At 58.5% G+C, this 27265-nt stretch overlaps 3 protein-coding genes and 1 long non-coding RNA gene across 8 annotated transcripts; 2 read left to right on the top strand and 2 right to left on the bottom strand.

The window, feature by feature from the left end:
- Positions 1-2648: 2648 nt before the first annotated feature.
- TNIP1 (TNFAIP3 interacting protein 1) lies at positions 2649-16378 on the top strand. 4 transcript variants are annotated; one of them, XM_061360075.1, is made up of 18 exons: positions 2649-2791; positions 9491-9661; positions 10636-10755; positions 10959-11041; positions 11235-11303; positions 11928-12119; positions 12288-12382; positions 12461-12542; positions 12767-12859; positions 13057-13122; positions 13247-13378; positions 13455-13583; positions 13863-13985; positions 14295-14420; positions 14690-14770; positions 14925-15119; positions 15334-15424; positions 15893-16378. In XM_061360075.1, the coding sequence occupies exons 2-18, from the start codon at positions 9520-9522 to the stop codon at positions 15916-15918; spliced, it is 1845 nt and encodes a 614-aa protein (XP_061216059.1). In that variant the 5' UTR covers positions 2649-2791; positions 9491-9519; the 3' UTR covers positions 15919-16378. The 4 variants fall into 4 exon arrangements, with proteins under 4 accessions (XP_061216059.1, XP_061216058.1, XP_061216060.1 ...); XM_061360074.1 differs by lacking the exon at positions 2649-2791 and adding an exon at positions 4147-4207; XM_061360076.1 differs by lacking the exon at positions 2649-2791 and adding an exon at positions 4147-4207 and having other exon boundaries at positions 12770-12859.
- A 583-nt stretch (positions 16379-16961) lies between these two features.
- Positions 16962-19666, bottom strand: GPX3 (glutathione peroxidase 3). The gene is made up of 5 exons (XM_061360071.1): positions 19423-19666; positions 18212-18365; positions 17976-18093; positions 17765-17864; positions 16962-17677 (listed from the first exon to the last, which is right to left on the bottom strand). Exons 1-5 carry the CDS (start codon positions 19507-19509, stop codon positions 17465-17467), a joined length of 672 nt encoding a protein of 223 aa, XP_061216055.1. The 5' UTR covers positions 19510-19666; the 3' UTR covers positions 16962-17464.
- Positions 19667-22611: 2945 nt separating this feature from the next.
- Positions 22612-24445, top strand: LOC133215817 (uncharacterized). Its single transcript, XR_009726500.1, has 2 exons — positions 22612-23091; positions 23968-24445. It is a non-coding gene; the product is annotated as an uncharacterized LOC133215817 (long non-coding RNA).
- On the bottom strand, positions 24405-26951 carry SMIM3 (small integral membrane protein 3). 2 transcript variants are annotated; one of them, XM_061360072.1, is made up of 2 exons: positions 26496-26951; positions 24405-25377 (listed from the first exon to the last, which is right to left on the bottom strand). In XM_061360072.1, exons 1-2 carry the CDS (start codon positions 26804-26806, stop codon positions 25197-25199), a joined length of 492 nt encoding a protein of 163 aa, XP_061216056.1. In that variant the 5' UTR covers positions 26807-26951; the 3' UTR covers positions 24405-25196. The 2 variants fall into 2 exon arrangements, with proteins under 2 accessions (XP_061216056.1, XP_061216057.1); XM_061360073.1 differs by lacking the exon at positions 26496-26951 and adding an exon at positions 25946-25970.
- Between the last annotated feature and the right edge of the window lie 314 nt (positions 26952-27265).

Raw genomic sequence — 27265 nt, forward strand, 5'->3', positions numbered from 1 at the left:
AAGCACAAAGGAGTGGAAGAAACCCAATGTGAAGCACAGAGGAGCGGCAGCCAGGAGGTTACACGTGGCCTGTCACCTTAGCAAGGCTCTGGGACAGTCAGTGTACCCTGCTGCAGGCAGGGCGAGCTGGCCACCCTTCATTCAGCCTTCAGGCAGTGAAGCTGCTGCCAGGGTCTGGGACCCGCACCCCAGGCCCCGGCTGTGTGCACACTGACCGGCAGTGCTGGGGGCAAGGGCTCGCTTCCAGGCACAGCCAGCACCGGATTTCACAGGTTGCAACATCCCCAAAAGCCCCTGAGCCCGTGTTTGGTGTGCACAGGGCCAGGCCTCTCCCTCTGAGTCAGCTCCAGGGGCCACTGCGGATCCTTTTCACTACGAGACCCTGGGAGGAGCCACATCTGGTGAAGAGATGCTGGTGTAGATGCTAAAACATCAATGATCCGCTTCCATCCCACCCAGAGTGGAGAATCCCAGCCCTGAGCCTTGGGAGCCGGCACAGATTCCTTCTTCAGCTCTTCCCGTTCCCAAGCCGAAGGAGGAAGGAGCAGCTTTGCCCCTCACATCCACTGGGCATCCTGTCCCCACACTGCCATCCCAGGAGCCAGCTTTCCAGGATATGATGACTGCTGGCCAGCCCTTTCCTCAGGCATTGCAACTGAGTGAGACATGAGCAGGGGAGAGAGGAAGAGGGGGAAATCCCCTTTGGGGCTGTTCCAGATATTAGAAATTGGGACTCCAAATAAGTCACAGCTTAAGGCATGTCAGGAAATCCTCTGAGCACTCCTGGATCCAGCTCCCACAGTTCCTGGCGTATTCATTGTGGGGCTGCACCATGGAGAGGCCGTGGAAGAAGGCAGAAGGTGGGGATCTCCTCCTGAGGTGCAGGTGACACTGAGTGAGCCCTTGATCTCTTATCAGAGGCAGAGGGCCCAGGGAGCTCTGGCTCAGTGGAAGGTGAAACCCAGCAAAGCCAAAGCAGCCCTGGAAAGCCATGGTGCGAGTCCAACCCCTGCGAAGGCAGCGCAGATCGCTCCCTTTCTCCATCCCTCCGCTGACCCCTTGCCTATCGCGCTCCCTGCCTCGCTCCCTTCCCTCTGCAGGCTCCCTCCCTGCCCTCCATCCCAGAGCCCTCCCATCCTGCCAGGTTAACGTGAGCTCCTGATTTGCATAGGCAGCAGATCACAATGTGCTGGAAATCCCCTCCTGCGGCCGGAGCTTCCTCCCTGCGCTCACAGCGTCACTGATGCCCTTCTGCTTCCCTCCGCTGCGGAGCACCAGGATGCATCCGACCAGCGCGGCACAAGCAGCAGGCCCCCAGTAAAACCCACTGCTGATGCCAAGAGGCACCCCATGAACCAGCTGCTCCCACCTTGCTCCAGGGCCAGCTCCCTAGCACAGACACCTGTGGCAGCCATCCCATCGTGCTTCCAGTGTCTCTGTTCACCCCACAGCACTGAGGGCAGGTGGATTTACTGGGGCAGCTGGGACACTTCCACTAGGGATCTGCAACACTGGGAGTGCACAAGGCTCATCCTGCTCATCCCTAAGTGGGGTCAACCTGAGGAATGCTAGACCTGATCTGAAACAAGCCGGAGCGGAGGGCAGGAGAGCTCCATCACCTCCATTCACAGATTGTGCTCCTCACCCCATTTCCTACAGCACAGCCACAAACACAGAAGCAACCAGGATGCCTCCATGTGAATGAGCCTCTGCTTAAGGTGCCGAACCCACCCTCCGTGCCAAAAAATCCCTCTAGTATGTGAAAGTATGTAAGAGTGTCAGCTTTGAACACATCCTCGCAGCCAGGCAGGCGTGCCTGTGAATCAGTGCTGCTGTCAGGTGAGTCTTCTCCCCAGAGAGCCCAGTGGGACTGAAGGAATGAGGAAGGACCAACGGTTCCTTTGGGTTTCACAGTGAGGTTTGGACCAGCCCAAGTGGGTGACCTCAGGTATAAACACAAAGAGCAGTTGGCTGGAGAGGCTCTGGGTGAGAGCACGGCATTTACTGAGCCCCTCTATGGGTACCAAGGTCCCAGATCCTTCCTGCCAAGCACCCCTATGCTCCTGCCACCCACATCAGCTGCACTAACACAGTGTGTTCTTCAGGCCTCGCAATTCGCACCCAGCAAGCACAGACCGAACCTCCTGCCAGGTACAACTCCTGCTGATGAGGAGCTGGAATCACAGAAACACTTCAATGCTTGGGGTTTATCCCTTCGTTCTGACCATCAGCTGTTTTAATGGCTGGTTTCCAAGGACTACCTGCAACCGTGGCATTCCATCGCCTCTCCGGCTCCACCAGCAGAGCCAGTTCTTCCCAACATCCCTGGGAGGCCACGTCCTGTTCTAATTCCAGAGATAAGAGGAGAATGGGAAGGAAAGAGGCATGGAACAATAACAGTGCCTGTCTGAAGTCGCACAGTGTGTTTGCTAAGCCAAAGAAGCCACTCACAAACCAGGTGAGGAGCATGATGTAAGCAGGCTCTCCCATTGTCCACAAGTGAATCACAGCCTCCGTGACAGAACCCCCTGCTCCCTCCTTTTGCTGACTAAACCCGACAGGGCCCGGCAGCCTTGGAATGAACGGCACAGGAGAGCCCTCTAAGCGGCGCCTGGCTCCCTCTCAAAACCACGCTGAGGCTGTCTGGGACCTCCATCCTGGGGAATTCCCCTTCTCCATGCCTAAAAGTAAGCTCAGCTGGGCCTCCCTTCCTGTGCCTTTGGGGATCGCAGCCGGAGAGAGCCTTGCCCAAAGGGCTCCCATGGCCCAAGCCCCTCCGTGACCCAGCCGGGTGAGTACCACGATGCTTTTATCCGTGTGAGCATGGCCAAGGCGGAGCGAGGGGCAGGCAGCTTTTCAGTGCTGTAAAGCTGAACCGCACCACTCTGCCTTCTCTCCTCACAGAGACAACAGGGTTTGGCTATTGCAGTGCGAGCTGAGGCATTATCTCATGAACAAGATGCTGTCTGGTTCTGTGGGACTGAGTTTAGCTCTGAAGCCAGGTTTTATGAGGGTTTACAGAAGAGCACTGGGCTGCTGGGGTGAAATGAGCTCTTTGGGGAACAAAAGGGAAGATGCTGCCTGTGTGGGGTCCTGTTGTTTTGTCCCCCGTTGAGACATCAGACATAAGCAGAGCCAAAGAGCACGTCGGGATCTCAGCACCCTCTGAGCTGCCAGGGTGATGGTCTCGGTTGAAGAGCAGACAGGGAAAGGGGTTTGGGTTATTTTGGTTTTCATTTTTACAACATCACATCACCCAGAAGCAGTGGAACCAGGTGACGAGAGCTGAGCAGGAATACCGGGACTGGGAGAGCTGGAAACAGGATAACCACCACCTCTGTGATCCCAGCAGCAGTCACGTAAGGAGGCAATGTCAGGAGTACAGGCAGAGAGCAGCAGCATGTTTGCTTACAGCCAAGTTCCTTTGCTACTGGTTTGGCGCTTTTTTGCTTTATAGATATATATACACACATAAATATATATGTGTATCATTACTATATATATAATACATTCCTTTTGGCAAAACTAACACAAGAATCGGCTAGCTATAGAGCAGAGTCCTGAAGACCTCCATAAACCCAAAGTCATCCCTGTGGTTCTTGCTGTATTGTTCCTGAACGCATACCACCCAAACCCGCAGCACAGCGCAGGATCCCTGCTGACAACCGCTCCGGCCGGGGGTTATTTCCTTGTGGAACACTAACGCAGACCCGCACACGGGGGGAATTCTCCCTGCCGAGGGAAGGTCTCTCCCTAGGGAAGCCCCCCGGTGCTGAGGGAGCGCCCGGCCCGGCCTCCGCTCCGCACCCCAACCCGGCTGCACCCCGCCGGGCCCTGCCCTGTCCTCAGCCCCGCCATTTTGTCTCTCGATAAGCCGCAGCGCTCGGGCCTGCCGCTGCCCAGCGAGCGGAAACCCCGCCTGAGGGGCAGCCAGCCGGGCTCCCTCCGTCGCCCTGTGCCGGGCGGGTCCGCGGAGCCCCCGCGGAGCCCTTCAGAGCGGACCCCAACAGCACGCACCCAGTCCGCCATGACAGTGCACCTTCCCCTCCGCGCTCCCCTTTATATCACCTCTGCTCCGCGCTGATTGGCTACCGCGCCCGTCCGTCAGGATGGGAATTTCCCGGGGGCGTTCCCACCGCGCCTCCGCTGTCCCCCGGTTCCTCCGGGCGGGCACCGGGAGCGGATCCGTTGCGGGGTGCACGGGCAGGTGAGCACGGAGCCCTCCGGGGCCTGCATAGGGCAGTGGGGTCTAATTGGGCACCAGAGAGGGTTGCGCCGGGTACAGCGAAGGGTACCGGTGGTGGGGGCTCGGGGCTGCGTGTTGGTTGTATCCGGATGGTTCTGGGGCTCCTGGTCGCGCCGGAGGGTTCTGGGGCTGTGCTGTCCCCCGAGGATCGGCTCCGGGGCAGGCCCGGGGATCGCGATAGTCGTTATCGTGCCGCAGTTTCCCCCCTCGCAGGGCAGGGGCTGCCGGCTCCTGTGGCCGCTCCCCAAGGGGCGGGCTGGGGGTGTGGGAGCCTGGGGTCACCGCGGTGGGGAGGTGCTGGGGAGGGATATCCCCGCCTGTCTCCTCCCGGTCCGGGCGGTACCGGCCCCCTGGTACCCCGGGGCCGAAACCGCGGGTGGGCTCTGCCCTCGTTCAGCCTTGCACAACCCCGGCCTTCCCCCGGGCCCACGCATCTGCCTTCGGACCGCTGCTGGGCAGCGACACGGAGCTCCTGTTTTCCTTCCGCTTTGAGTGCTTCTTCCCCATCCTGCCGCTGCTCCGCATATGGGATGCGGATCCAAAGGCTGGAATAGCCACAGAGGGAATGGCGGCATCCTAACCCCCCTCCCTTCCTCCTTTGGTGCACAGCTTGCTCCCCATCTCCCCTCCCTCAATTCCAGGCTAAGGTTTGTACTGAGGGCAAAGGGGAAGAAAGGATGCTGATTGGCAGCCCTGCTTTTGGGTGAGGATAGCTCCCGATGGGACATGGTGGGGATCTGGCTGTCCTGTTCCTCTTTGCCCCTGGGCATGGGTTGCTCCCGGTATCAAAGAGGCAAATACAACCTTTCCCCTTCAGCTTGTTATTTCCAGCTGCTTGGGTAAGAGCTGTTCTGCTGCCACAAGCGCTTTTGGAGGGCACATTTTATGGAGAGTGCTGGCAAAGGAGCCGAGGGACTGGACTTTGGGCACTGGGATGGATTATGGAAGCAGGGAGGCTCCAGCCTGGCCTGGCCTTGTGTGCTCTATGGCCAGATGAAGTAAACAAGAAGAGGAGAGGCTCTTTGCAGCCTTTGGCATCATTCCTGGCTCTGCAAGAAATCCCACGATGCCCTTTCGACCTGACCTACACCAAACAGACCTATTTAGCACGGGGCCGTGGGTCGTGGCTTGCCAGCAGCTGGTACAAAACACTTGTGGGTGGAGGAAGCTGACCCATCTGCTCTGGTGGCACTGCGGGTTTTGTTTTAAAGCAACAGTGAGAGTCTGGTTTTGGGTGGCAGAGGTGGCTTTGCTGGTGGAGCTTTGTGGTGCCACTGTCTGCTGCCGCTTGGCTGATGCGCCCTAGGTTGGGTTGTGCTGGAGCTGCAAGGAAAGGGGTGGCCATTGCCTTGCTCTGCTTCTGAGTGCTGTGAAGAACAGCCATGGTGCAGGGGGAAGAAGCAGAGCAGGCAGCATAAAGCAAGATGTCTTTGAAGCAGAAGACAGGGTCTTGCATAAAGCACCACTCTCTTGCCCAGGGCAGCACCACCACCAAGTCTGTCTGCTTGTCCTGCCTGCCCTGGGGTTGGGACCCCTGGTGAGGAGTCCTGCAGCTCTGTGTGGTTGCCTGTGTTTGTAAACCTGGCTCCGAGCAGGGAAATGCTTTATTTCCCTTGTGAGCAGCCTCCGGAAGCAGGAGCCTCTGCAGGAGCTGTGTTTTCAGGCAAGGGTGGGATTTGTGGCTGGAGGACATCTGTAACATCTGCTGCATTTCAGATGGGGCTCTCTGCCTTCCCACCCTCTCTGCAGCTAGCCAGGCTGGGAAGAAGAATGCTTCAAGCAGATGTGCAGACTTTTCCCTTTGAGACCTGAGCCTTGCAGTGCCTGCTTTCCTCCTCGTTTATTACTCCCAGCCCAGCAGACTGCAGTGCCCCAGAAGGTCTCCTTATTATTGCTTCCTCCTAAAACCAGCTCTGCTTTTGCTTCCCTGAAATTGAGACCAGACCAGCAGCTCAGGAGGGGTTGTTCCTGCTCCGGGGAGTTGCTGAAGCTCTCAAGAGGAAAAGAAACCAGGCTGAGCGCTGTGGCTTTCTGCCACATTCCACCAGAATGAGCACTCAGAAAATACAGAGTCCGAGTGGCTTTTGCTTTTCCTTTGAGGAAGAGGGTTGTGGGGATTTGCTTTCACTTTGTGCAGTCCTGGCTGGGATGGGCTTCCTGGGAATGTTGCACACTGGGGTAAGGAAAACCCCACTGTTTGAGCTGGGCTGAGCCCCCACCATGTATCATGGGATGGGAATGGCTGGGCTGCCAAGCCTGTGGCTTCAGAGGGTGGTCCGCACCCTGGGGCTCATCTCATCACTGTAAGCAGCCCTCCAGAGGGGCCAGCCCAGTCGCTGTGCAGGATTCACATCCTCTGCCTTTGTATCCTTGTTGATCATTTCAAAGCAGGAATCATTTCCTTCTGCTGGCTCTATATGGTTGGTGCGATGGTTGTGATGCTGGTGGCCATGGCGGTGATGCACATCCTCCTGGGTGACAGTGCCTGGCCGTGGCAGCACTGTTCCAGGCTCGCTCTCAAGCCATAGCGCAGTGATTTAAATACCCCCCTGCTTTCATCCTCGCCTGGGGGTCTCCCCTGCCCACTGGCTCTCTCACCCTCTCCATCTGCTGAGTTGTCATAAGAATTTACTACCTCTAGGTCTCGGTGCCCTGCCTGCATCCATGGTGTCCGGCAGCCTCTGCCGGTGGCTGGGCATGGAGCCTGTGAGCTGTAGCCATGCTCCATGGCTGGTCCTCAACCCCCAGGGCTGTGCAATGCTGTCAGAGTAGCTTAGAGACTGTTGATTGATAAAAAGAGAAGCATTTTCTGGTGGTTCAGTGGGTTCTTGTGGGGTTTGTGGTAGTCAGGTTTGCTCCGTGTTTCTGACCACCATCAGGAGCAGGTCTGAAGGCCTCTCTCTCCTCTCCTGGTGTCTTACTGGAACATGAGATTTTTCACTGCAAATTTCACCTTTCAGAACTCTTAAGGAAAAACCAAACCAGGACTGGGAGCAGCGACCTGGTCCAGGGTCCTGTCCCCAAGGTGACAGCTCAGTCTCCTTGCAGAAATGAGGCTGTTCCTTGACGATGAGCAAACCCTCCTTGACTCCAGCAGTGATGCTGCAGAAACCCTTCCCTCTTGCTGGGTCTTGTTTGGTGATGAATTGTGGCTGGTCTGTGCTGCTGTCAGCTGGAGATAGCGCAGTTCCACTCCCTGGCTGCTGCTGAAAGCAGCTCCCGTGGCCCCCCTGCTGTTACCTCCCTGTTGGGTACAGACCTTGGGTAGGAAAACCCTTGTTAAAACCTTGAGAATTAGGAACAGAGGAGGCGTTTGGTGGCTCCATTGACTGGAAGGAGAGAGCTCTGCTGGTCAGCAAGGTGGTTGGTGCAGGTGGCTCAGGTTTGAGTGTTTGATGCAGGAGCAGAGGATGTTTCATGTGTGCTGTGGGAAAGGCAGAAAACCTCCTGGTTTGGGGTCTGGAGTGCGAGCAAACAGGGTTTGGGATTTTGGGATACCACAGGAGAGGGCAGCTTGTCCCCATCTTCCCTGGCCCACACCTGGGTTCATCCCAGTGGAGGACATGGATGTCCCACAGGATGCTCACTGCAGGATTGCTTTGCTAACCCGCTCCTCCCAGAGCCCCATGTTTGGGATCTGGAGCAGCACGTGGTGTCCAGGCTCCGTTGAGAAGCAGGCTCAGGTCCCCAGCCTGCCTATGACACTGTCCCCATCCGGTACTGCGACCAGTTGGACAGGGCTTGGAGCAAGCTGCTCTAGTGGAAGGTCCCTGCCCATAGCAGGGGGTTGGAGCTGGGTGAGCTTTAAGGTCCCTTCCAACCCGTTCTATGACTTCTCTGCAGTGGAGATGCCATCATGTCCCTGGACCATGTGTGCGCCACCATGCTGGGCTCCATCCTGCCCACTGGTAGCTCCCCATCGCATGCTGGGAGGCTGGGGGGGATTTCATACCAGCTGTGGTGATGCTGCCCACACCAGGACCCCCAGCATAGGAGCTGCTTCTGCAGCTTCCTGTCAGCTGCTGTGGGCTCCAGAAATAGCCCCTGCTCAGCCTGGGCTGCAGCTGGATGGGGCTGGAGCTCCCCATGTGGACCACAGACAATGAGGGGCTTGGCAGCACCCACAGAGCAGGAGGATGGTGAGACCCCCACAGCAGATGCATGGCCCCAAAACATGCTGTGAGGCCAGGTGTAATTACCTGCTGCCAAGGCGGGTGCTGTCGCTCCAGATGGGGATGCTGCCAGGTAACAGTTGTCATCTGGAAAGTCCCTGCTGCTCCTTGGCAGGTCACCTAAACCAGTGATGAGCCTGGATCGCTCCTGGCATGAGCATTAGTGTGATGGTGAGATAGTTCAGGGTATGGGCTAGCCCCCTTCCCCTTGGCTGGTGGAAGAGCACATGGGGGTTCCCGTGGGCATCCTGTGGTCCATGTGGCATCACCCCCCGGGGCTGTCTCAGCTGCTGCGCTGCTCCTCTTTATAACAGGCTGTCATCAAGGGAGATAATTCACAGCTTATCAGCCCCAGGAGATGGGTGAGACCTGGTTCTGCCCACACCTCGGTGATGGGGAGGCCTTAGGCCACTCTCAAGCACAAGGAATTCAAAGGGCAGACAGCACGCTGCTTGCAGGTGTTTGCTCTCCTTGTACTTTGCTCCCAGTGTGGCTGTTCCCATGCTGGAATCGGGAAGCTGTGCCATTGGCAGCTGATTTTCCTGGCTGATCCAGGGGGCAGAGCATGTCCCTGCCCGACTGCTGGGGCTCATCCCCTTTGGTGCTGCCCAAAGCACCCACCAGCTGCATTGAAGGCTTTTGGAGCTGCAAACACAGTCCCTCCCCAGCCAGCCCCAAAAAATACCCCGTGATGAGCAGGATGCCCTGCTGGCAGTGCCCAGGTCCACGCTGGTGCAGATAGATGCTCCAGGGCTGGGTCTCCATCCCTCCTGGGATGCAGCAGGGGACTTAACCTCCTCTGGGACTCCCAAACCCCATAGGGGTGAGAGCCAGCCCTGAACGTGGCTGCTGGTGATGCCTCCTCGCATGACACTTCTCATGGCTGTGAGTCACCCCAGCACGTTCACCCTGAGCAGGGCTGGAGGGGAACTGCCTTCACCTGGGTCACTTCTCTGCTGGTGAGCAGTAAGGCACTTCCATGGCACCCAAAGCCCCCCCAGGGTTGGGACCAGGGGACCACGGTGCTGTCTGGAGCCAGGGGAAGGTGACACTGTGCCCCATTGCCTTGCAGGGATGCCCGGCTCGGAGGTAGGTGACTGAATGGCGGGCATGGAAGGGAGAGGCCCCTACCGCATCTACGACCCTGGTGGGGGCTCGGAGGAGAATGGAGCCTCAGCCTTTGAGCGGCTGGTGGAGGAGAACACCCGGCTGAAGGAGAAGATGCAGGGGATCAAGTCCATCGGTAACTGCTGCGTGGATGGGGATGGGGTTTGCCTTTGGGGCAGCTCAGCCCGTGCCCACCGAGCCTGGGGGTTTCTTGCTCTGTGTAGGAAGCTAGAAGAAGCTGGGAGTCTTGCCACTGGGGTGCAGTAAAGCTGTCCCCATCCTTGAGGATCCAGCAGGATGGATCCAGGCTTTTTCACACAGGGGTGCAAAGGGAGCAAGGCTTTTGCTGAACTTCTGAGATGCTTTATGGTGGGATAAATGGCTTGGGGGGGGGAAGGCAAGTGATGGAGCAAGGTTAGCTCCTTGGAGCCCTGCAGTGGCAGGTCACAGATGCTGGGATCTATTCTGCTTCTGATGGAAGCTCTTCTTTCTGCAACCCCTGTTGGGTATGGGGTTTTTCCCTGCTCAAAGACCCCAGCGTTGGGTGCTTAGTGCAGGGACTTGGTGCTGGCATTGAAACACTGCAGCTGAATCATGCCTCCCCCTTTCTCCTCCTTTGCTGCCTTCCCCCACTCACCCCTGGTTTTGCTTTTGGTCTCGTGACCCAGCTTCTGCTTTTGAGTCCCACTTCTGCAGCTGAATTTCCACCTGCCTTGTGATTCCTATCATGTCACCATGGCCCTACCTGGGACTGGGACACGCTGGTGTGGAGAGGATTGCATTGCTGGTGCTAGATCCCAGTATGGGCAAGCTGGACCTCTAGGTCCACAGCCTAGGCTTAAATTTGTCTCTTATGGGAGGCAGAGGAGAGCTCTGGGAGATGCAGCACTGCCCTTCTGCCTCCTGTGACAAGTGCTCTGTGAGTCAGCATGGGAGACTCTGCAGCCAGGGAGCCCCTGATAAGAGCTTTGTCATTGGATTTGGCCAACATAAATTGTTTCTGGATGATGAAGGCACTTCACCAAAGCAGGGGGCTTCTTGGCGTTGGTGGGTGCTGCAGGGCAGGTACTTAGGGAAGGTGGGTGAGCATCCTTCTGTTGCCCACAACAGGAGAGCTGCTGGAGGAGTCCCAGATGGAGGCATCCAAGCTGAGGCAGAAGGCAGAGGATCTTGTGAAGGACAACAAAATGCTGATAGCATCTTCTTTGGAGGACCTGGTGGAAACTGGAGGTAGGAGACAAAAGGCTCACAGAGGAGGAGTAACCTGCAGGCTCAGTGTCCTGGGTGCAGGGGAAGGGAGAGAGTGTGAAGAAGGCGGTCATGACTGGGGTAGAAACCATCCATGGGGTGTCTGCTGTCTGCATCTCTGTGCAAGCAGGGAGAGGCGCTGCTCTCCAGAAGGCTCATGGCTCCATCCTCTCCCCTCTCTGCAGCCATTGGCCCTGCTCCCAGCTCCACGCAGGCTGTCCCAGGCAGTGCCCAGCCGGATGTGGAAGCACGGAAATCTTCCCCAAATGTGAGTGTGGTGAATGTGAGAGCTGGCACGGCCAGAGGGAAAGGCTCCATCTAGTTAAAGCAAAAGGAGGCAGCCTTTAGCCTCTAGAAAGGAGGAGTCAACTTCCTTGCTGTGTTCCCCCTTGTCACCGTGCGGTGGGCATCCTGGGCTGCCATTCCCCAAGGAGACCTGACCTGGCTGCCTTCCATTGCAGGGATCCTCTTCAGACTTTGAGGTCGTTCCTGTGGAAGTGCAGGGGTTTCCCCAGGAGAGTGGGAGAGCGGTGAGTGGTGCCTGTGGGATTTGGAGGGGTAAATGTACCACTCCCCTGGCCGAGGCAGGGAGAGGGAGCGATGTGCAGGCTGCCCTCCAAGGGCAAGGGCTGCTGGGTACCTAGGCCAGGCTGCCTGGGCATGGGGACACCCATCTCCAGATGCCCCATGACAGTTAGAGGAAGGGTTGTGATGACCCAGAAGTGCTCTGACGCCCATCTCCTGGCTCCTGCACCAGGTGGGAGGACCAGGTCACCCAGCCCCATCATTGCTGACATGGTTTGCCTAGCCAAGGCATGTGCATGTGCTCCATTTGGAGCCATCTGAATGTTCCCCTGGCTGACACTTAACCTGCTCTGGCTTTTTGTGCATGCTGGAAGGGAGGGGAGGAGGGATGGGGAGCCCAAGGGGGACAAACATCAGTACTGCACAGTGCCTGTAGCAGCAGGGACATGCTCTTGTTGCACATCCCTGTTTGCATTGGCCAGGAGGAGTTGAGTCCTGCGTACCAAGAGCTATTGCAGTGTCTTGGTGCTGGCCCCTGCCACAGCCGTGAGTGGGAGTCGAGGCTGATGTGCCAAGAGGGGACTTTGCAATGCTCCTTAAACTGATCTTGTGCTTCATCCTATCCCCAGGACTTGGAGCAGCCACCGAATGAGGATGCCAACCTGCTGCCCCAGCTGCAGCAGCTGGAGAGCACGCTGAGTGGCTGTGCCAAGGAGGCCAGCAAGGACCAAGTCTTCATGCGCATGGGCTACATGGCCTCCGAGCTCAAGCGCCTGGCCTCCAAGGTGCACAAGAACGAGCAGAGAACATCGTTCCTGCAGGTGGGTGAGAGCTGGATGGGCTCTTCAGGGGGGTTTTCCCCTTTAGGGGTTGATTTAATGCCACCAAGCCCCCTCCTGTCCACCAGCTCCATGCCAGCGCTTGGTATGTGGCCAGGAGGGCTCCTGGGGCTGGCCAAGGTCCTCATGCTGCTGATATTCACCCTCCAGACACTGTGTGAGACCCTGCACAGTGAGAACAAGGAGCTGCGAACCAAGTTGGAGCGGGACCTGGAGCAGAGAAACCAGGCGCTGGAGAAGCTGAGGTGAGGGTGGGAGGTGAGGAAGAGGACAGGGCTGCTTTGAGTGCTTCTTCCCACTGACCCATCCCTGCCTGCCCACAGGTGTGAGAACCAGGAGCTCCGGAGGATGGTGACACTGGGCAGCCAGGATGGTGGGAAGAGGGAAGCTGCGGAGCAGCAGCAGGTGAGGAGACAGCATTGCCCTCAGGGAGGGCAGGGAAGGAGGCAGGGAGCCCAGCCCGCTGACACATCAGCAAAGGTGGCCTCATTCTGATCGAGCTCCCAGTCTGTCCCAGTGTGACCAGTAGGACTCTCAAGGGGATGGGAAGGTGGTGGGAGGCTCAAGTTTAGCTGGCCTCGGGCACAGCCTCCACAAAAGCCCTGAGGGTCCCCCCCGTGCGCGTCCAGCAGAGCGGGGCCATGGTGGAGAAGGCGCCGGGCAGAGGAGAGATGGAGGCCAAGGAGAAGAAGGTGAAGATCCTGGAGCACCAGCGCAGGGAGGTGAGGACCAGGGAGTGGGCAGTGCTGGGGCAGCACCCGGGGCAGGGCTGTGGAGCTGCAGGGAAGCGCTGTTGGAGCTGGGATCTCCATCCAGCACCTCCACAAGGTGCTTTTGCAATGGGAGGCTGCTGGGCACTACCATGGCTGGCTGGAGGCAGGGGTTGGGCTCCTCTTCAGCCATTCCTCTCTCCCTGCAGCTGCTGGAAGTGAATAAGCAATGGGATCAGCACTTCAGAGCCATGAAGCAGAAGTATGAGCAGAAGGTAGGGCTTGGGTGCTGGAGGCACATCTCTGCTGGATGCAGGGGAAGGTTTGGGGCTTTCTGTGCCTCCTTCTCCCCCAGTGTGGCTCCTGCAGGCAGCCAACATCCCTGCTCCCTCCCGGCAGGTCACGGACCTGCACCAGGAGCTGGCCGAGGCGCGCAGGGCACTGACTGAGCTGGAGTCGGAGCGGGAGCAAAAGCAAAGGGATTTTGACCGCAAGCTGCTGCTGGCCAAGTCCCGGATCGAAACAGAGGAGGTGAGTCCTGTGGGAAGGGTGGCAGGGAGCTGCTGGCCCTATGGCCCTGGCTGATCTCCCCCCCTGGGTCCTGCAGGCAGAGAAGGAGAGGCTGTCCATGGAGGTGAGGGACCTGCAGCAGAGGATGCGGTTCCTGCAGGAACAGTTGGCTCCGGTCACCAGGCAGCGGGAATACCAGGAAAAGGAGATCCAGAGGCTGAACAAGGTGAGAGCCAGGCCAGAGCCCTTTGCTGAAAGCAATGTGTTTCATGTTCTCCAGCCTTTTCAATCTTAAATCCCAAACTGGCCCTGATCAACAACCACCTCCTATCCAGCTCCTTGCCCAAGCAGGGGCTCATGTCAGTGCCCACCACATCACTCCACGCTCCCAGCAAAGGGGATTTGGGGGGGGTCTGTAGTCCCATGTGCTCATGGCCCCCCAAAGATGTCATAGGCACAGTGCTTTACTCTGACACCCCCCCTCCCTGCTTATCGTCCTCTCTAGGCACTAGAGGAGGCCCTGAATGTCCAGGCCTCTCCACCACCCATCTTTGCCAGTGCCATGGAGACAGCGGGGAAGGTGCCATCACAGGAGCTGCTGACCCAGAACGAGCTGCTCAAGCAGCAGGTAGGGCAGGACACGGAGTCACTGGAGGCAGGGAGGGAGCTACATGTCCTGGACCTCCCTGGCAAAGAGCCTGGTGTGGCCAGGAGCAGCCTGGTGTGTGTCAGTGCTGTGGTGGTGGGAAGCAGGGGACCAAACTCAGCATCCTCCAGGCATTCAGCTGGGAGGGGACCAGAGCAGTTGGCCATTGTGCTAGCCCGTTGTCTGGGGCTTGGTGTAGCTGATGGGGTTGGGGATGGTAGCACGGTGATGGGGGTGCTTGTGGAGATGTCTGCCCTCAGCAGATGCACCCACATCGCTCCCTCCCACCAGGTGAAGATCTTCGAGGAGGACTTCCAGCGGGAGCGGAGTGACAGGGAGAGGATGAATGAGGAGAAGGAAGAGCTGAAGCAGCAGCTGGAAAAGCTGCAGAAGCAGTTGGTTATCTCCAACAACCAGGTGAGCAGTGCTGGGTGCAACTGGGAGCTGCGTGTCCCACTTGGATGTGTCCCCAGTATCACAGCCCCTGTACTAACAGAGCAGTGGCTGAGGGCTGATTTTGCTGCTGATTGATGCTGTCAGAGCACCTCACTTGTCTCTTCCTTCTCCCCCTCTCCTGGGCATCTGGGGGCACACACACCTTTCTGCAGGGCATTGCAGCAACCCTTGTCCTACAGACACTGGGGTTGGCAGGGTGGGCTCTGCACTAAACCCCCCCTTGCTCTCAGCTGCGAGCTTCCAAGGATGACTGCCAGAGGGAAAAAGAGGAGAAGGAGAAGCTGAAGAAGCTGCTGAAACAGCACAAACAGGTGGGGATGGGGCAAAAACCCTTCTTAGGTGAGGGGCTGGGGGCTTCAGGCCTGCCCCAGCCTCTTACCTCTGCTAGAGGTGCAGCTCCAAGCTGGGTGATGGTGGTGGGCTGCCCTTGGAGATCTCCTCACCATCTCTCCTGGCTCCTCACAGGCATCTGGAGAGAGGCTGCACCCTGAGCCGCTGCAGGGGCCGCTGGGCCCTTCCTGCCCCATGTACCCCTATCAGTACAGCTCCCCCGTGGCTCACCCCATGTACCACGGCTTCGAGGAGTGGCAGCAGATCCGGTACCCGCCGGCAATGCCAGGAGAGCACACACCGGGACAGAACTTCCAGCACTTCTCCCCGGTGAGTGCCTGCCTGTGCCAGCACGGGGGGAGCAGCGGGTCCTGTGTGAGGGGCTCTGAAGCTCACTGCTGAGCAACCAAGTCACTGAGCACATGGGTGCTTGTTGGCATGTGAAGGCCCAGCTGCCTTCCTCCTCCTCATGTCCCAGCAGTCGGACAGTGCGGCTTCATGCTCCGCATCCCTGGTAACTGCTCCTGTTCATCTCCTCCTGCAGCCCGAGTACCCCTGGCACCCACCCTGTGCCATGGCTCGCAGCCAGAACGCCCAAGCAGTGGCTGGGGTGAAACAGCTCCCCAAGGACTTGGGTAAGGCTCAGAACCTGTCCTTCACCTTGGGACCATGGGTGGTTGGCTCAATGCTTGGGAGAGGGATAGGGGGAGACAGCTTTCCAGGCAGTGTTCATTTCCACCCCTCTGTTCAGCTTGAGGGGCTGATTCTGATTTGGGGTTGGTCCCTGCTGCATCCCCTGAACCAACCCTGCAGCATCTGAATCACAGAATGGTTTGGGTTGGAAAGGACCTTAAGATCATCCAGTTCCAACCCCCTTGTCATGGGCAGGAACGCCTCACACCGGATCCTTCCTAAGGCTGTCTCCAACCTCACCTTGAACACGGGCAATCCTGGAACATTTGCCACTGAAGACTTGCAGTAGCCCATGGGGTTGTGGCAATCAATACTTGGGATAACGGCTATTCCATAACTGCATCCCTCCTATGGGCTTACCTGGGCATGCAGAGCTGTGCTCACCCCATACCACCCCTCTTATCTTTCAGAACAGGCAGGTCCCAGACTGCCCTAACGCCAAGCCCCGGCTGTGCTGCGCTACCAGCAGAGGAGGAGTAGGGTTTGTGTGTGTGCCCGTGTGTATGTATCTAGGAGCTTCCTCCGGCTGCCTCTCCCTGTGCATGGACACGCAGTGAACGTGCACAGCTCCTCAGTGCATCCCTGCAGGAGAGCGTTAAGGAGGGATCGGAGGTGCCAGCACGGTGGGGTCAGCGCCCTGCGCCCATCCCTTTCCCCACGAGGCGTCAGGCCTGGCAGTGCTGTAGCCCCAAGCCAGGTCTTCAGGGAAGAGGAGCCGGCGTTTCCCAGGAGCTGCTGTGGTCCAGGGGCTTCGGTCCGGCCCCTGGAGGAATGGGTGCTGGCAGGGATGCTCCCAGCGCTGGGAGAGCCCATGCTCACAGGCGGGTGCCTGCCACAGCCATGGCCCGGCCTGGGGGTGGTTGGTGTCTTTGTATTTATTTAAGGACTGAAGTGGAGCTGAGTCTCTCTGGTTTTATCCCAAAAGCTGCTTCCCCTGGGGCAGCCTCAGTGTGGGCACCAAGAGGGATGCCAGGGCTCAGGTGTAGCCATAGGGGCAGAACAAGGGGAATCCAACCCTTGCATGGGCACCCCAGCATCTATTGCCCCAAGTGCGTGTTCCCCATCTCCCTCTGGGTGCTGGGCTCAGCCTCCTGCCTTCCCCTTTCCTTTGTCAGGGCAGGGAACTCCCCCCTCCTGTACTTCCCCTTCTGCCTTCCCCCCCCGCAGCAATGGCCTTGGTTTCCAGACTCTGCTCCAGGAAAACAAGGCTGGAAGGGGAGAGGAAAAAAATAACCAGCCCTATTTGTGTGAGCGTGGCTGTCACATGCATGACAGCAGGAGCCAGGCACCCTGGCATGCTCCTTCTCCCAGCCCCTTTTGCTCTGCACCAGCACACATCCTGTCCCCAGATGCTATCCTGTGATGATAAATCCCTCTTCAGGCATTCATCCAGCTGGGAGCCAGCCCTCCCTACTGCTACCCCCAGCCTGGCCATTGTGCCCCCTACTCTCCCCCCCGATCCCTGGTCAAGAAGTGGGGTTGCACATTTGCAGAGCCTTTATTTGGCATTTCTGTGCTGGGGACGAGGGGCCAGCTTCCCCTGACCGGGAGAGGAGCGCGTCTCTGCACCGGCACCACGGGCAGCTTGAATGCACTGAAGAGCTGCTCCGTGCTCGGTGGGATCAGGCCTGGCCCGCCCCGTGCCAGGGGCTTTCGGGCCGAGCCTTCATGGAGACGTGGTCCTCAACTCCAGGGGCAGCGGCCCCTGCATCCTCCTGCTGTCCGGCAATGCGGGGTGATGGAGCAGCGGGAAAGCTGGGGGCCAGGAGGAGATGCCACTGCTGGGGTGGGATATGGGTTATTGGGAATGTCCCCTTCCCATCACCGAGGTCTCTGCCATTGGGACTGTCAGAGATAACGGTGATGGAGGAGACAGCATTTGGCTGGATGTATGATGGGATGGGATGGGGAGCCAGCCCCAAAGCAGCCATGGAGATGCCAGCAGAGGGGAGAAGCACCCCTCAAGCCAGCAGCCCCAGCCTCTACTGGCCCTGCTCCTGCAGCTCCCTCATGTAGGCGATGATGTCGTTCTTCACGACGGCGATGTTGGCGCGGTGGTACCAGCGCATCACGGGCACGCCATTGGGGCCCACCAGGAACTTCTCAAAGTTCCACTTGATGTCGTGGTTCCGCAGGGGCTCCCAGAAGAGGTTCTTGGGGTTCCCAAACTCCTCTGCCACCGGGGGACAGGCGTTCTGCAATGGGAGCCAGAGCATCAGTGTCCTGTCCCCCTCAAAACCCAACCTGGATGCAGAGCCTGGGTTTCTTTGCCATGCACCCACCTTCAGGAAGGTGAAGACCTTCTGCTCCTTGGCCCCATTCACGTCCCCTTTCTGGAAGAGCTGGAAATTGGGGACGAAGCCACCACCTGGCCGGACATACCTGCAAGGGGAGGGTGAGCATCCCGCAACAGGCAGCTTGGTGCTGCACAGCGGTGGTGGGGAGCCCCAAGCCCTGTGCTTTGGGGGCCACAGCCCCTACCCCAGTACTCACTTCAGCGCAGGGAGGATCTCTGAGTTCTGGCCGGGTTCCTGCTTCCCAAATTGGTTGGAGGGGAAGCCCAGGACTACGAGCCCGTAGGGCCCCAGCTCATTTTGTAGTGCATTCAGTTCTGCAGGCAAACAGAGCCAGGGCTGGGTTAGGAGGGGAGCAGGACGGACTACGCTACACGCTTGGCTGCTGCCGCCTGCCTTGTCCCTTGGTGTGCCCATACCCCACAGGAGCCTTACCGAGATACTGCAGGGTGAGGCCTCAGTACGTGGCCACGTTGACGAAGAGCACCATCTTCCCTGCGTAATTCCTAAACGGAATATACTCGTCCCCATCGATGGTCAGGGCCCCGTAGTCGTAGATGGTGCCCTGCACCGAGCCGTAGCATTTCACCTGCGGGCAAGGAGCATCCCATGGATGGAGCAGGGGGCTCCAGCCCCACGGCCACCCATGCTCACTGGAGCAGTGGGTCCATCCCTGGTCCTGGCTGAGTTGGCAGCTGCCAGTGTTGTCTCTCCTGCCCCAAATACCACTGGCAGCAGGCAGGCTCCAGCGAGCCAAGGTCACGGTGATGGACAGGCTGGCTTGAGCATCCGCGGCCAGCTGCAGCTGGAGGGATGTTTATCTGGCCACAGCCAGGCAGGAAGGCGAGAGGCTGGAAAACAGCTCAAGCTGGCTTGGGGACAAAGCAGCCCCAGCCTCCCTGGGGCCATGGGGGAGCAGCACCCCAGCACCCCTGCATGCACCCTTTAGGGTGCCCCAGAGCAGCACCCGCTGCTGTGCTGTGGCCAAGCCGTGCCCAGGCAAGGGAGGGATCAGGGATGGATCAGACCCAAGCAGGGAAGGGTGTGGAGCAGCCTCTGCTTGTGGCACAGCAGGGGTTAACCCAGGGGTCCCGTGTCCTGTTCCCATCAGGGAACCCAGGCTCACCCAAGTGGCACCAAGGGGCTATTTTGGGACCTGGCAACAGATGAAGTCACGGGGGCTCTGCCCCGGCAGCTCAGCTTCCACAGGGCTGAATGGATCTGGTGGTGGGGCTCTGCTTCTCCCACCAGTGTCAGGGAGGTTGTGGGGACCAGAGGGGGACAGCGACCACTGCTCCCTGCCTGCTGCAGTGTGAGGACACAGGGGTGCCTGCACCCCCAAACATGGGTGCACCCCCCTGGACACTGCACGGATCAACAGCCCCCTGCTCTGCCCCTGTGGGGGTCACTGGGGAGGGGACCAGGCTCTGTCCCCTCTGCCCCCAACCTTAGGACAGCAATTCCCAAGAGATAGCTTGGAGAAAAACACCCCGTGATCCAAGCACCGGGATTGGGGGGGGGCGTCACAGAACCACCGAGTCCCCTGGGACCTCTGCAGGAAGCCTTGGGGACAGGAGGGTCCCCAGGGTACCACATCCAGCCCCCATCCCCAAAACCCCCCTTAGGGGTCCCCCCTCTCCTCTTACCTTCTCCTTCTCCTGCCCCTGTCCCGGCTGGACGAGCCCAGCCAAGAACAGGGGCAAAATCCATGCGCTGCGGAGCCAGCCCCCCATGTGTGGGGCGGGTGTGGGGTGCGGGCCCCCTGCTCACAGCGCCGGGGGGGGGGGACGCGGACAGACCCAAACCCCCCCTCTCCCTGCCGCCTTCTGCCACCTCCGAGCCCGAGAGCCGGGAAATAGCTGCTGGGCTGAGCGGGGGGAGCCAATCGCCGGCAGGAAGGACGCGCCCCGGCTGCGTTAACCGTGTGCGGCCGGGGACGGGCTCGGAGCCGGGGCGGGGGGGACCGGGGGTGCCGTAACCGTGAGTGTCCGGTAACGGCACACGGGGCAGGGAGATCAGGTAGGTAGGTAGGTAGGTAGGTAGGTAGGTAGGTAGATAGATTAGATAGATAGATAGATAGATAGATAGATAGATAGATAGATAGATAGATTTATAGATGATAGATAGATTTATAGATGATAGATAGATAGATAGATAGATAGATAGATAGATAGATAGATAGATAGATAGATAGATGATAGAGATAGAGATGATAGAGATACAGATAGATGATAGATTGACAGATCAACAGATAGATAGATAATAGAGATAGAGATGATATACAGATATAGATAGATAATAGATAGTTTGATAGACCGACAGATCAATAGATGATAGATGATAGATAGAGATGATAGAGATACAGATAGATGATAGATAGATGTATAGATGATAGAGATACAGATAGAGATATAGATGACAGATTTATAGATAGATTTATAGATGATAGAGATACAGATAGATACAGATATAGATGACAGATTTATAGATAGATTTATAGATGAGATACAGAGATATAGATGACAGATTTATAGATAGATTTATAGATGATAGAGATACAGATATATAGATGACAGATTTATAGATAGATTTATAGATGATAGAGATATAGATGATGGAGATAGATAGATAGATAGATGATAGATAGATAGAGATAGAGCTCAGGGTATGTGCAGTGTGTTATAGGAGCCAGGGAGCTGGGGATTGAAACCCGCTCAGGGTGGAAGAGGTGCCAGGTGTTGTCTTCACCCTGCACAGGGCACATAGAGAAGGGAGCGGGCACCCGGGGAGATGGGGAACCCAGCAGCCTCCTTGGGGAGTCAGGGATGGGGTCCAGGATCCTTCCCCTCCCATGGCTGGACCCTTTACAGCCCAGCAAAATTAGGGTGCTCAAGAAGCAGCCCTGGAGTGGGGTCCCCTCCCCAAGGGCTGGGGGATCACAGCCCCACAGTGACCCCGCTATGGCCACCACTGTCTGTTAGCCCCTGGTGTCCCCATAGGGCAGGAGTTTCCAGGGCTTTGTTTGCATACCCCAGGGAATACAAACATTTACCCTGGGCTGGCTCCAAGGGAAATAACCGTGGGGAGGTGTAAATTCCCCCAAATCCCACAGTAAAGCTGTTTATTGGGACAATTAATTGGCCGGAGGGGAGCTGGGGCTGCGGTTTGGGATAGAATCAGGCCTGCAATGGAGGCAGGACAGAGTGGCCCCAGGGGGACAGGGATGCCACACGAGGTTTGGCTTTACTCAAAAGCAGGGTCAGCCCTGTCAGGGAGCTGTCACGGAGCTGCAGGAGATGCCAGCAGGGAAGTGGAGCCAAGCCATGGGCTATGGGGAGGCTGGGAACTATCTCCCATTCTTTCCACGGAACGCCATGTCCTGGGAAAGGCTGATGTTATCAGGCTCCGAGTGCAGCCTTGGCTGGTGTGGGAGGGCTTCGGGTCAGGTACATCACACACACACACACAGGGAACCCATGGAGCTGCACGTCCTTCTATCAAGGGCAGCGTTTCCCAGTGCTTTAAACATGCACTGCTACTGGTGAGGCAGCTCAGCCCTGCCCCAGCATTGGTCCCCACATGTGTGATGCTCACCCAGGTCCAGGCAAAGCCCTCTCACCAGAGCCCAGCACAATGCATCAACAGCTATCCTGGCTGCAGGGATGCTCCCATCACACCTCATGGATGTGGCCATGAGTGAAGACATGCAGCTCCTTGCCAAAACCAGGTGCTCGACCCTCCCCATCCACTTCCCAGCTCTCTGGGGCCATGGATCCATGGGGCTGCAGCTCCTGGCCAACAGGCTGCTTTCACCTCGCTGCATCCTGCCCCAACAGGGACTGGTGTGAGCCTGGCTCTTGTGCTGTGCTCCCACCCAGAGCTGGGGCAGAGCCAGGGAGCTGCTGGGGGCTGCACTCCCTGCCCTGCTGGTTCCCACCATGGGAGCAGCAACACTAATTATATCTAATATATCCCCTAATTGCCTGCGTGGGGCTTTGGTGGCTTTGCTGTGGTTACCAGGGACTTGGGGGCTGGAGGGAGCAGTGGTGGCACAGTGTGGTTGTGTCCCTTCCATGTGTCCCTGATGCCTGCGACGTGCAGGGAAAGGCTGAGCCACTCCTGCACTGTGATTCTGAAATCAACATCGTAAGGAACCCATTTCTCCAAACCCCCTCTCCTTGGGTCCTGGTGCCGAATCAGCCTCCATGGAGGTGGGGAATGGGGCAGGATTTAATGAGCCACAGTTGATGAACCCCATCACTGAGCTTCACAGGGACCCTTGGCACATCAGCATGGGAGAGCTGAGGGAGCTGGGGGCTCCAGCAAGCCCATCTGAGCACAGGATGCCGCTCCAGCGTGCAGGATGGGGTCCCCCATCCCTCCCAGCAGGTCGCTGTGCAGGCTGACCTAGCCTGAACCTCCCATCCCGGATGTTTTCCACCAGAGCCTGCCTGGAGCCGGCCCCCGCCTGCTGCAGATGTTTGGCAGGAGCCCGGGGCAGGAGGCCAGCCCCTGGTCACTGCGCTGCCGCTGCCACCGGCCTCCCCGCTGTCCCCCAGCCACAGGATAGGGGTGCAGAGACCTTGCGCCAGGCTGCAGGGCCATGGTGAGGAGTACAGGGAATGTGAGGACCACAGATGGCTGCTGGGGTGCCCCGGATCCAAGTGGAGTGATGGGGATAGTGCCAGGGATGGCACTGGGGTGCTTGGGCAGCATCCCCCGGCTGACAGCAGCGTTGCTTTGTTCTGGCAGCCCAGCATCAGGCCCAGGGCAACCTCTGAGCTTTTGTTCTAGGTGTGCGGCAGCAGGCGAAAGCAAAACAAGCTTTGCAGCTCCCCCAGCACCAGGCTTCCTGCATGGAACCGGCTCCGCAGCTCATCCAGCCCTGGTCACCCTGCCCCAGTCCCTGTGCTCCCGCAGGCACTGCACGGTGCCCATCGCCCTTTGGAGGATGGCTTGGAGCAAGCTGCTCTAGTGGAAGGTGTCCCTGCCCGTGGCAGGGGATTGGAACTGGATGAGCTTTAAGGTCCCTTCCAACTCTAGAAGCACCAGTGAGAGCATCCTCTATCACCTCCTCCCGCCAGGGCCACCAGCATTCACCTCCCACAGCATCCCAGTGGATGCTGAATCACCCACACCATGTAGTGCCTGCCTGCTGCAGCATCACCACTGCAGGACCTGCTTTTTCTGTGTGGCAAATGGCAGTTCTCCTCAGCAAGCACTGCCTCCAAGCTCCAGCACTGTTCAGGCACCGGAGCCAGGGCCACAGGGGGATTTGCTTATCTTGCTCAGTCCTCAAGGAGGAATTCCCAGCAGTGCGTACCAGTCTAAATCCACAGCTCTATTTTCATGCTTTCACAGTGTCCTGGCTTCTCCCTGCACTCATTTTGCTCTGTGCAGTTTTTGTCATGGACAAACCTGTCTTTCCAAGGCTTTGCAATGCCTTTCCTGGAAACGTTTGCCACGAGCTTGATGCTTCCCAGAAAACTCCTGCCGGGAAAGGAAACCTCTTATCCCCCCCGACTGCTAATGACAAGAGGGCACGGAGAGGTGGCAACAGCCACTGGGTATGGCTGCAGGGACAGAGCGGAGGTGCGTGCTTTTCCTTGGATGTTTTGCTCCAAACCAGGCTTCCTCCTCAAACCACTCCAGTATCTGTGGTTCCTTCCCTACTGCTTTCATAGCCAAGGAGCTCAGCTCCGGTTCCCGGTGCCAGGCACCGCTGGCTGTCCCCGCACCCGATGTGTCCCCAGGGAAGGGGCCCCGGGGTGGAACGTGGTGGGGAGGCAGAGCTGGGGCTGCTCCCTCCCAGCACAGCCATAATCTCCTCCAGCTGCTGCCACGGCATCGAGCCAGGGCGGGAGGGAGGGGGGGAACAACAGGAAAATAACTCCGGTTATTTGCCTCAAACCCTGCAACTTGAGAAGGGGAAGAGAGACAGAGACGTGTTTGTGGGACAGGCAAGGAATACGTGTCCGAGCCGCCCTGCACAACCGCAGCCCATGGCTCCTGTGTAGGCCCTTATGATCCCTTGGGGCTGCATCCCCATCCTGGGCTTCCTCTCCAGGTCCTGCTTCCCTGGGAATCGCCTGCCCCTCCAGCCCCAGCACCTAAAGCAAAGCTGCTCAGATCAAGCCACACAGGGATGGGATGCAGGGTTTCTAACACCGCCGGATTATTGCTTTTTCCAGCAGAGAAAATGGGATTTAGCCTGTTCCCACCAGCATCACCACAGCCCAGCCTGAGTCATCTCGTTATGAGTGACCTTTCTCGCCGTGAGTCACCGCGATGCCGTCCCAGCCCCAGGATGCAGGACTGCAGCCACGCGCCAGCGCCCGGGATGTGATGCTGGTCACCGAGTGGGACACGAGCAGCCAGACAATCCCTGGGGATCCTTCCCACTCCCTCTCTGATGGCTGCTGCCACTATCAAAGCCAGATTCCAGTTTGCACCCCCGGAGCATGGGGCTGCAGCCACTCAAAGGCTGGGCAAGAACCCCAGGGACCTTGCGCCAATGCAGGGCAGGAGGTCAGCATGGGGACAGGTTCTGGAGAGGCTGTAAAGCATCTCAGCTCCTGTGCACAGACACCGTTGTAGTGTGGATAGAGCCACGTAACACCACCACGTGTAGAATAAAGTCCATTTATTTCATAGCAAGAGGCAGTGTAAGAGCTTACATGGTCTTTGCCACTGCCTGGCACAAACCCCTCTGCTTTGCTCTCCCAGACAGCGGCACAGACCCTCCCAGTGGGGTCAGTCACACTGTGTGGAGCCCCTCACCATCAGCAGGGCACAAAGCACAGCCATTGTGTGGGCAGGAGCTGCCCATGCTCCTCTGCCCCATGAGACCCAGGGGAACCAAGCACCCCACAGGGTTTTCCTACAGTTCCAGCAGGTATCTGATAGAAGAGAAACTGGTCCCAGCTGCCTGTCTGCTGCACAGCCAGGCTGGGCTCTGTCACCGATGCTTTTAGCTGAGTCTCCCAATGCTCAGTCAGAAGCCACATCCATCTTGCTTTGACCCTTCTTTCCCAACCACCCTGATGGCTGGGACTCCAAAGGAGAAACAGCTTTGCTGGGCATTTCCACACCTTGCTGCTTGCCTGGGAGGAAATGGGTCACCAGCGAAGGTGAGACCAGCCAGGCTGCCTCATGGGAGCGAGTCATTTCTAGCTGGACAGGTTCACAAAGTCACACATCTCCTGGCTGGTACGCAGGCCACCATCCCCTTGACAGTCCCCAGGAGCTCGGTAGGTAAATAGGAGGCAGTGGAAGAGCCACGCACAGGGGCAGGCATCCGGGTGCTGGCCGACTCCAGCTCTTGCCCGGCTCTCCCCAGCTCTTTGGGTGCTCCACTGGGCTTTGTGAGGTCCCCAGCACAGGATCCCATGGCTGTGGGCTGTCCCTCATCGCCTCCACCTCACACGATGCCATTGCGCGTGGGGTGAGTCCGTACCCGGTAGATGATGACGGCAGTGGCCGGGCAGAGCACCAGAGCTGTCATGACAAGGATGGTGGCCAGGATGATCAGGATGATGACCCAGATGTCCAGGATGTGCTTGGGGAGGGCAGCAGGACTTACGGGGTCAGGGAGGTCCATCCTGCAAGCGAGAGGTAGAGGGGTGATGGGGAAGCACTCTCCATCCCTCCCATAGGCAGAAACACCCCACCATTGCTCTGAGCACCCACTGCTCTCTGGGGAGACCCCTACACCCACATCCAGCCTCAGCCCTGGTCTCTTTCAAGAGCAAAAGCCTCCTTGGAGAAGGATTTACAGCATGCTCCCGGGATTTGCAGCGTGCTCTGATGCAGCTGGATAAAAGCCCAGGGAAAAACTTCCCTGTTAATTGTTACCGTTGTTAAAGGAGCTGATAAAGCAAAGCCACAAACCAGGCATCCCGCTGGTCACTCGCGGGTGGGGAAGCAGCGGGAGCAGCGTGGCCGGAGCCCCCCCGCTTCGTGGGGACCCCCCCCACACACATCCCCTCGTGCTGAGTCACGGAGTTAGTGGCTTCATTAGCAGCGGGGCTCGGGGATGAGGGGCTGGGGGTCACGACCGCGCTGAGCCCCCCCCGTACAGCCCGCACCCCCGCCAGGCTCCGGCACAGCGGGGAGGAAGAGGAGAAGGAGGCAGCATCAGCACCGCCCGTCCTGCCCGTTGCCCCCTACCTGCGGCGCTGCCCTGCTCCGGGTCCGGGTCCGCGTCCGGTTGCGGCGGCAGCGGCAGGATCCCCGCCGGGGAAGAAGCCTCCGCTTGGCCCCGCCCGGCCCGGCCCGGCCCGGCCTGCGAGGGGCGGCAGGGGAAGGGGGCCGGCGGGAGAGGAGAGGAGAGGAGGGGAAGGGGAAGGAAGGAAGGGAGGGCGGATCTTCTGCCTGTGCCAGGATAAAGCCGGAGCTCCAGCTCAGCATCCCCCAGCACGGGGTCCCAGCGGGAGGGACCCTTTGGAGACGAACTCGAGGGTCTCAGGTGCCCGGGAGGCACCGTGGGGACATCTCACAGCGTTACAAAGGGCTTTTCCCCTGCCCCATCCTCCTGCCTCACCATCAGTGGGGTCACAAGCACCCACCTGCCTTAGCAAAAGGGAACAGCCAAACCATAGGGAGAGCCTCCATAGACCCGCACAGCAAGGTGCGGGCAGCGCTCCCCAGGGCTTTGGGGCAGGGTTGATTTAGAGACACAGGCAGAGAGGGCAGAGAGCATCTCTGGGAGGCAACAGACCTCATCCCGCTGGATGGGAATGGCGTTTCTGCTGCCCAGTGGAATATTCTGCTCCGCAAGTGATGCTGAAGGGCAGAACCAGCAGCAGCTATTCCTGGCTGGCCCCAGGATGCTCTGATTTTCCTGCTGGGATACAATCCCGGTGTCACCCACCGTGGGATCCTCACACTGCACTCTTCACCCTGCCTTTCCCAGGGAAACCTGATGGATTCCTGGTGGCAGAAACCATTACCCTGTGCCCTCAGACACCCCTGGCCTCTGGGCATGCAGCAACCCCGAACCCTGGGAGCGGCCTCTTCCCAACAGCACATCCCCCTCCGGCTGCTGCTGCTGGATAAAAAGCATGCGGGGTTTTATCATGAAGTGGCAGCAGATCCTCATGGGCAGGGGTTTCCTCTGGAGGCCGTGGGCTGACACCAGGCACTGTGCAGGGTCAGGGTGGGGATGAGGAAGTGAAGCTGAAGCCCAAGGCCATGCTGGGTGCTTGGCAGCATGCTGAGGAGCAGAGAGGAGGTGGTTTGCAGCTGCAAGCTCTGCCCTGCGAACACAAAGCGCAGCATCCATACTCGTCACACCTATCTGCTGGTCCCACTACACGGGGATGTTTGGTTTTGTCGGGACCACGGAAGTCAAGAGGATGAGCAAGTCTGGTGCCTTGTGTGTTCAGAGGGTGCCTTGCGGACAGTGACAGAAGCACAGCAGAGGGAATCGGGTAGCACACAGGAGAGTGTGTTAGGACTATAGAATCACAGAACCAACCAGGCTGCAAA

This window comes from Neopsephotus bourkii, unplaced genomic scaffold, assembly GCF_033783945.1.
Source record: "Neopsephotus bourkii isolate Nb327-2 ecotype Australia unplaced genomic scaffold, CSIRO-AGI_Nbou_v1 NB_1016, whole genome shotgun sequence".
Lineage (NCBI taxonomy): Eukaryota > Metazoa > Chordata > Aves > Psittaciformes > Psittacidae > Neopsephotus > Neopsephotus bourkii.

Coding starts and splice junctions, on each gene's coding strand:
- TNIP1 (XM_061360075.1), top strand. CDS start 9,520: ATGGCGGGCATGGAAGGGAGAGGCCCCTACCGCATCTACGACCCTGGT. Junction 12,543..12,766: donor AAGCTGCGGAGCAGCAGCAG/GTGAGGAGACAG, acceptor GTGCGCGTCCAG/CAGAGCGGGGCCATGGTGGA. Junction 14,771..14,924: donor TGCTGAAACAGCACAAACAG/GTGGGGATGGGG, acceptor GGCTCCTCACAG/GCATCTGGAGAGAGGCTGCA.
- SMIM3 (XM_061360072.1), bottom strand. CDS start 26,806: ATGTGCTGTTGGGAAGAGGCCGCTCCCAGGGTTCGGGGTTGCTGCATG. Junction 25,378..26,495: donor TTCCCATCCAGCGGGATGAG/GTCTGTTGCCTC, acceptor TCTCGCTTGCAG/GATGGACCTCCCTGACCCCG.